Here is an 8,565-nt window from a genome sequence, read left to right as displayed (position 1 = left end):
CCATTCTAAAATCATTTTTTTGTTTTGGTATGCGATGTTGAACGTAACATAGCAGTATTCCCATGAGACTTACATTTCTTATTTAAGGTAGTTCCTGCATCCAGAACTCAACCGTTGGGGTGACCACGCCGCCTAGCGGGCCCACTTGCATAATATACTACACATCGTTCTGGTGACGTAGTGACTTTCCATGTGTACGGAAGTTGATAGCATGACATCTCTAAAGCTGTATGTAGTCAGGTCTGGTCATACGATCCACCAGAAAAGACAAATGGCACAAAAATTAGTACAGATTCATACTTCATAACGCACTTACTGTCCGTATCTGTGAGTCTGCTCCTTTTCATGGTGCAGTTTCTGGAGAAGCCTTGTCATAAGCCTCAAAGGAAGAGGGCTAGCTAGCTAGCTGTACGATGAGTTCCCAAGATATGTTGAAGAATGCCTCCACTCTCGCGTCATACAATGTCTTGCTTCAGGTAATGTAGCTAGCTATTATAATTAGCTATGCCAAACTCCTTTTTTCACTTAATAACTATAGTGTCCTTGATAAAATTCCATATATCCACTCCCTCAGAGTAGCCATGTGGAGGACATACTTAAGTTAGTTGTAGTGAAATATCCTTTTATGTAACAATTTTTTTCAGAATGCCGGGATTTTGTAGCAGTTGTTGATACGATTATCTAGCTAATATGCGTTATGCTACAAATTGTATTTGTCACATGCGCCGAATACAACAGTGAAATGCCTACTTACATGCCCTTAACAACCAATGCTGTTTTAAGAGAAAAAATACGTGAAATAAAAGTAACAAATAATTAAAGAGCAACAGTAAAATAACAATAGCGAGGGGGGTATCGGTACAGAGTCCATGTGCAGGGGCACCGGTTAGTCGAGATGAGATAATTGAGGTGATATGTACATCCGTCGCGCTCTCGCTGAGGGAGACTGAGCCTCTTCTGAGCGCAGAAGACCAGAAGTGGGCATCTATTAGCTCAGTGCGCTATCAGGCAGCTGCCCACTCCATTGGCTACAAAGGTAGGAAACATCAGGACTGGTTCGATGAGAACTCTGACACCATCACAACCTTACTGGGCAATATGCACAAAGCGCACAGGGCTACTCTCAACAGCCCCACATCTGTTACCCTTCACAAGCAATGGCGCAAACAACCTTGCGTGCTCTACAGAACAAATGTTGGACGATAAGTCACAGGAAATCCACATTTCTACCAATCAACTAAAGCACATTTATTTTTTATTTAACCTTTATTTAACTAGGCAAGTCAGTTAAGAACAAATTCTTATTTACAATGACGGCCTACCCCGGCCAAACCCTAACCCAGATGACGCTGGGTCAATTGTGCGCCACCCTATAGGACTCCCAATCACGGCCGGTTCACACGGCCGGTTGTGATACAGCCTGGAATCGAACCAGGGTCTGTAGTGACGCCTCTAACACTTGAGATGCAGTGAGTGACTTACACCGCTGCGCCACTTGGGAACCGGGCCCTAGAAGTCGCTCCATCACTCCCATGAAAACAGCTGATGGTCTGACTCTCTTGAAGGACTAAAACTAGATCCTTATGAAGTGGGCTGACCACTTTGGCGCACTACTAAATCGGCACTCTCCTACAGACCTTCCAAGAGGTGTTATCAGCTATATGTTCCCTCAAGAACAACAAGACTCCTGGCGCTGACAGTATAGTAGGATGGGACTGTCTATCAACACCACCAAGACAGAGGTGGTCTGCCAATGGAGATCCAGCCCTTCACCCACCATGCATGTCTTCACCATTGAACACAAATCACTGGCAATAGTCCCGTCCTTCAAATACCTGGGCAGCATCCTTTCGGAGGACTGCAGCATCGACCTCAAAATTCAAAATAGGATCAAGCAAGCATCAGCTGCCTTCAGGAAACTCAGGTGCAGGGTCTTCCAAAACAGGGATCTCCACCTCCACACCAAAGTCGCAATCTATTAAGCCGTCTGCATCACCACACTCCTTTACAGGGGCGGCAGGGTAGGCAGGGTAGCCTAGTGGTTAGAGCGTTGGACTAGTCACCGAAAGGTTGCAAGTTCGAATCCCCGAGCTGACAAGGTACAAACTCACTGTTCCTAGGCCGTCATTGAAAATAAGAATTTGTTCTTAACTGACTTGCCTAGTAAAATAAAGGTAAAATTAAAAAACAGCTGTGAAGCCTGGGTCACTTACAGTTGCCACAACAAGCAGCTCAAGTGATTCCACATAAGATGCCTGCAGCGCATATTGGGAATCATCTGGTGCAACAGTGTGGCTCATACAGATATACTAAGACCAACTGCAAGAGTATGGAGGCCATGGTCACCCATCACCAACTGCAAGAGTATGGAGGCCATGGTCCCCCAACACCAACTGCAAGAGTATGGAGACCATGGTCACCCATCACCAACTGCAAGAGTATGGAGGCCATGGTCCCCCAACACCAACTGCAAGAGTATGGAGGCCATGGTCCCCCAACACCAACTGCAAGAGTATGGAGGCCATTGTCCCCCAACACCAACTGCAAGAGTATGGAGGCCATGGTCACTCAACACCAACTGGGTATGTCATTAGAATGTTTCAGGAGCGCTCTGCCCCCTGGTCTGCAGGGGGCAGATTAAGTTCTACAAGGACCAGCTGAAAACGTTGCTGAAGAAATGCAACATCAAACCCACAGACCTAGAGGATGCTGCAGCCAACTGTTCCACCTTGTGGCAGTTCTGCCAGAGCGAGGAACAGAGGTGGGAGGAGGAGAGGAGCACAAAGAGACAGCAAAATCATCTCAGGAGACATACAACCATGCCTGCCCCACCAACACAGACTGCATATGCCCCACCTGCAATACAGTTTGTGGATCTCGGATTGGACTCTACAGTCACCAAAGAATTCACAGTTAACTCAGAAGTGGAAGTTGTCATCGGCTACGATGGGCTACCATAAGCAAGTGTGTGTTTGTTGTCCTAAGGCATAAAATATTCAAGTGGCAGAAAGACATCTAAGTTACAGAGCAATCTCTATTCCACGTGAGATAATCATGATGATGACATTTCTATTCATTGCATATCTATCTAAGTGCCTACTGAATATGTTCCTGGTTATTTTTAGGTCATGTTTCGTGTGCTCACCTTTTTGCTGAACGCATTCACGCTGCGCTTTGTGTCCAAAGAGCTGATTGGCGTGGTCAACGTCAGGTAAGATTGTTTTACTCTGTGGCAATTCCATGGTAACAGAGTGATGCTGGGATTCAGTTTTTCACTTTCAAATGTATGCCAAACAAAAAATGATGATAGCAAAGTTAAACAAACTGTACAACTCTATGCACAAGGATGACTTTGAGCAATTTCCACAGAATATTTTACAAAAACATTTACTTGAAGAACAGTGCAGAAGCAAAGTTTAGGGAGTTGTGTGGTTTGTTTAACTTTGCAATCATTGGTTTCGGTTTGACGTACATTTTAAAGTGGAAAGTGTCTCAGCATCAGTCTGTTACTGTGGAATTGCCTTCTGTATAACATTACACCTGCTGCAATATGAGCTGTCCAAACCTGCAGTTAAACAAAAACTAACACCACTACATACTGTATGTGCGTGTGTGTGTGTGTGTGCGTGTGTGTGTGTGCGTGCGCATGTGTGTTCGTGTATGCAGGTTGACACTGCTGTACTCCACGCTGGTCTTCTTGTCCAGAGAGGCCTTCAGGAGAGCCTGTTTGAGTGGCGGAACAGATCACAACTGGAGACAAGTCATCAACCTGCTATGGCTGACGTGAGTGGGACTATAGGGGAGCTGCTGCTCCACAGTGTTTTTCTCTGGTCAGAACATATACAGTTGGGTCTTTCATCGGCACTATCTGCGTAACAAATGATTGTGTGTGTGTGTCATCCTCCCAGGTTGCCACTGGGTGTACTATGGGCATCTCTCCTTGTGTGTGTGTGGCTGTGGCTCCTGGAGGTTCCGGATCCCCTGACTATCCCCCACTACGGCCCCGCTGTGGGGCTCTTTGCCCTGGCCGCACTTCAGGAGCTGCTGGCTGAGCCTCTCTGGGTCCTGGCTCAGGCCCACATGTTTGTCAGGCTGAAGGTGGTTGCTGAGAGCCTGGCCATGGTGGCTAAGTGTGTTCTGACAGTGGTGCTGGTGGTCTCTGCTCCTCAGTGGGGGCTCTACATATTCTCTGCTGCTCAGGTACATATGTACGCAGCCCCATCCCTTATACAAATGATCTTATGTTTGTCTATTTAGCTCAAGCGTTTACCCACCTTTTGCAGAAAAAAATGCATTGAAAGTATAGGCAGCATTGCTTAATTCACCGCAATCAGCGTTTACCCACTTGTTTTTTTTGTTACCACTACATCACTGGTTACAAGGGAGTATGGTTAGAGGGTTGTGTGCATAGAAGGTATTGTCAAAAAGATGAAGTGGTCATGGAGTAAGGTTGTGTTAGTAAATATGAATCTATATAGGAGAGATGGTATTGCATGCAACCCTCATAAATCACTGTGGACGAGTGTCTACTTAGCTAACTGTTATACTGGCCTGTCCTTCATAGCTGGTGTACACAGGGTTCCTGGTGCTGTGCTACTTTGTCTACTTCCTGCGTTTCCTGGGCTCTGAGGAGGCCAACAGGAAGTACTTCCCCCTGCAGCGTGTGGCAGACCTGCTGCCCTCCAGTGTTGAAGGAGAGGTAACATTCACCACAACAGCACTAACCGTCACTCACCATATACACTCCTCACTGAGCTAGTATACAGTATACCCGAAAGCAATTGGTTGTATTAACTGACAAATCAATGATAAATTGATTGTTTGGCTCATTCATTCATATACTATGTCAGGTCACAACTGTGTGTGCTATGTCATCCCTTTGTGTGTGTGTCTGTAGCCTGTGATTGACTGGACGTTGGCCAGGCTGACGTGGAGCTTCTTCAAGCAATCCTTTCTGAAGCAGATCCTGACGGAGGGCGAGCGTTATGTCATGACCTTCCTCAATGTGCTGAGCTTCGGGGAGCAGGGCGTGTACGACATCGTCAACAACCTGGGCTCAATAGTTGCCCGTTTCATCTTCCTGCCCATCGAAGAGAGCTTCTACGTCTTCTTTGCCAAAGTCCTGGAGAGGGGGCGGGACGTCAGGCAGCAGAAACAGGTCAGAGGGCAGAGTCAGCCAATCAAATACCAGTCACTCATTTCACCATTTGTCAGTGGCCAATGACAAATAAAGTTGTCTGACACACACATTATAGCTCATGCAGGTACATTGATGCCACTTGCTGATTGGTCTGCAGGAGGAGGTTGCCATAGCAGCTGAAGTTCTGGAGTGTCTGCTGAAGCTGGTGCTTGTGATTGGTCTGATCATCACAGTGTTTGGTTACGCCTACTCTCACCTGGCTCTGGACATCTATGGGGGATCTCTACTGAGCAGTGGTGCAGGTGAGTCAACTAACCAAATTAATCAATGAATTAAGTCAACCACCATAGTCAACTGAATCACTGGAGTTATCGAGAGATAAAGGAACTTATTCAGCAATGATTGGAATAATCTAATTCCTCAAGCTACTGGTTTTATGTGAGTGGTTGTGTGTAATGATGTTTGTGTTATATTGAAGGGCCCAGTCTGTTGCGATGCTACAGCTCCTATGTGCTCCTACTGGCTATTAATGGAATAACTGAGTGCTTTGTCTTTGCTGCCATGAGCAAGGAAGAGGTTGACAGGTGAGAGAAGGCAGGCACACACAGACACACACACACACAGTGTGTATCATTTTGCTTACATTGACCTCTCGTCTGTCCCCAGGTATAACCTGGTGATGTTGGCTCTGTCTATCTCCTTCCTGCTCCTGTCTTACATGCTGACGTGGTGGGCAGGGGGCATTGGCTTCATCCTGGCTAACTGTCTGAACATGGGCCTGCGTATCCTTCACAGCCTGTTCTACATCCACCGCTACTTCCTGTCAAGCCAGTGGACCCCTCTGCGCGGCCTGAGGCCCTCCCCTCTTCTGCTGCTAGCTCTGGCTCTCAGTGCAGTCCTCACTGCTCTCTCTGAGGTACCACACTATAACTGTTCTCCTCACTGCTTTACTGGACACGCCAGAGGATGCTGGTGGGAGGAGCTATATAAAGACAGGCTCATTGTAATGGCTGTAATGGAATAAATGGAGCTGAGTCAAACATGTGGTTTCCATTATGTTTGATACCATTCCATTAATTACATTCCAGTCATCACAATGAGCCCATCCTCCTATAGCTCCTCCAACCAGCCTCCTCTGAATCACCCCACATACTGTATACACCATCCAATCACATATCAGCCAATCACACTTAAGTCTGTCTCTGACGTTTAATGAAACCGTTATTGTTTCTACCTTACAATCATAGAAATGGGAGTTAGTATACAAACTATATATTTATTCTTCTCAAATAATCAGAGATAATAGTGAGACAGATTGTCTTATCTGTCTATGTATTTATTTACCATAGAATCCGATTTCCTATCTGTCTGTACTCTGCTGTTTCAGGGTGTGTTCTGTTGTGACGGAGGATGGTTACTAAGGGTGGTTCACATCGCCGTGGGAGCCGGGTGTCTACTGGGTGTACTTGTCACTGTCCTTCTCACAGAGACAAAACTTGTTCAGTTTGTTCGGACTCAGCTCTTACCTCGCTATGGGAAGAAACGCACCTAAACCTGCCCAGCAGAGGAGTAACCTGCCAACTATAATGAGAGAGAGAGAGACAGGATAATCCGAATGGCAGAAGGATACATAGATCTGAACACAGTGACTTGGAGGGGAATGTGGAAACAGCTGCAATCCTAAGTGACCCTGTCATGGACTGAGGGTGAAGTTGGAATGAGCAGCTCACTGGCCAAAAGTGTGTGTGTGTGTGTGTGTGTGTCTGTGTGTGTGTACATGAAGGTCTAAAAATATTGGCAACATTTATAAAGATGAGCAAAAAACACTGTATAAAATAAATACATACAAATACTGCGCTATATTTTATGCTCAAATTTCGGGGGAAATTATATTATTATATATTATATACTAATACAATTGCTCAGAGAAAGAGATTTTGTTTAACAAGTACTGTTTGTTTTTTCTCAAAAAGATAGTGGCAATACTCCAGCACCCCTTGTGAGGATAATGGCACTGAGCCTTTTCCTAAAATGTTTTATGAGATTGGAGAACACATTGGGAGGAATCTTAGACCATTCCTTCATACAGAATCTTTCCAGATCCTTGATATCCTTCATCTGCTGTTATGGACTGCCCTCTTCAATTCAAACCACAGGTTTTCAATGGGGTTCGAGTCTGGAGACTTAGATGGTCATTTCAAAATGTTGATTTTTGTGGTCAATTAACAAAAAAAATGTGGATTTTAATGTGCGCTTGGGGTTATTGTCTTGCAGGAAAATCCACCTGCAGCCAAGTTTCAGCTAAATTGTCCTGGTACGGGGTAAAGTTCATGATGCCGTTGGGGCCCCAGGACCAGTGGAAGCAAAATAACCCCATATCATCAATGTTCCACCACCATAATTTACACACTTTTACTGCATATGCATCTGTCTTTTGACACCAAACCCACCACTGGTGTGCGTGGCCAAAGAACTCTATTTTCAGCTCATCTGACCATAGCACTGGTTCCAGTCCAAATGCATTTAGCAAACTCCAGGCATTTACATTTATTGGATGACATGAAAATAGAGCTCTTTTTGTGTGTACAGTATGAGCAAGCACTGAAAACGCTGTTTCACCTGCACATTGTTGATTTTTAAAATATAAACTGCTTGAGAGTGGTAGGCTATTTTGTAACCAAATTAGGTTTTGATAAATAAAAACAGGTGGATTTTGACTAATTGTTATTTGTAGCCTATACCAGATTAGATACAGTGTATTAGGGAAATTTGTCCCATATCATTGTATAAAAAAAACATTGCTAATTTACTCTGCATGGCAGCGAATATTGTCTAGTATCAATCAATCATTGAAATTTAATGGAAGTAATTGCGTCGAGTTTCCCGCCATCCCACATCCATCCTTTTGTGCTTCTCGTGATGTTGTTGCCATGGAAACGGAGCAGTCAGACCTACTGCACGAGCCCCCACTCTGCGAGAGGAAAAAAGGCTATGGAATCAAAAAAGTACAACCTGGTCTTTGGCCTACAAAATTAGACTTTGATTTAAAAGAACATGGGGAAGGGGGGGGGGGGGGGTACAAACGAAAACTTGCATTTAGGATAGAGAATTGATGCAGAAAAAATATATATATATATATATTTTATAAAAATTTTTATCTATTTTAGATAGGTCTGTATTGTATTATTTTTATTTTTTATTAACTAGTGCTTTATTGCATGGCTCACAACGACTGGCTGTGTATATGCTTGTTTTCTTATGCTTTATCCTTGTTCGGTCAGCGGGTCGTTGTTTGTGGCAGGATATAAGTTGAATTGATTTAGATATGAATTTGTAATTTAAACAAAGAGAACACAATGCCTGGGGAGAGTATGTCAATATTTTCCCTGTAATCGCTCAAATACATTAACAAGTCCATCAGTGCG

The 8,565-nt window shown here is 44.5% G+C and overlaps 1 protein-coding gene across 1 annotated transcript; it reads left to right on the top strand.

Moving 5' to 3' along the window:
• The first annotated feature begins 185 nt into the window (after positions 1-185).
• rft1 (RFT1 homolog) lies at positions 186-7,857 on the top strand. The gene is made up of 10 exons (XM_064968424.1): positions 186-476; positions 3,126-3,211; positions 3,667-3,783; positions 3,909-4,200; positions 4,565-4,699; positions 4,898-5,158; positions 5,298-5,442; positions 5,619-5,724; positions 5,807-6,056; positions 6,528-7,857. Exons 1-10 carry the CDS (start codon positions 414-416, stop codon positions 6,690-6,692), a joined length of 1,620 nt encoding a protein of 539 aa, XP_064824496.1. The 5' UTR covers positions 186-413; the 3' UTR covers positions 6,693-7,857.
• Positions 7,858-8,565: the final 708 nt, after the last annotated feature.

This window comes from Oncorhynchus masou, chromosome 6, assembly GCF_036934945.1.
Source record: "Oncorhynchus masou masou isolate Uvic2021 chromosome 6, UVic_Omas_1.1, whole genome shotgun sequence".
NCBI lineage: Eukaryota > Metazoa > Chordata > Actinopteri > Salmoniformes > Salmonidae > Oncorhynchus > Oncorhynchus masou.
Note: the sequence above shows the minus strand (reverse complement) of the source record. Positions and strands in the feature narration are given on the sequence as shown.

Bases quoted from the DNA above. Each gene is read 5' to 3' on its own strand.
- rft1 (XM_064968424.1), top strand. From the start codon at position 414: ATGAGTTCCCAAGATATGTTGAAGAATGCCTCCACTCTCGCGTCATAC. The intron at 3,212-3,666 runs GTAAGATTGTTT...TCGTGTATGCAG, and splicing joins ATTGGCGTGGTCAACGTCAG to GTTGACACTGCTGTACTCCA. The intron at 4,201-4,564 runs GTACATATGTAC...TGTCCTTCATAG, and splicing joins ACATATTCTCTGCTGCTCAG to CTGGTGTACACAGGGTTCCT.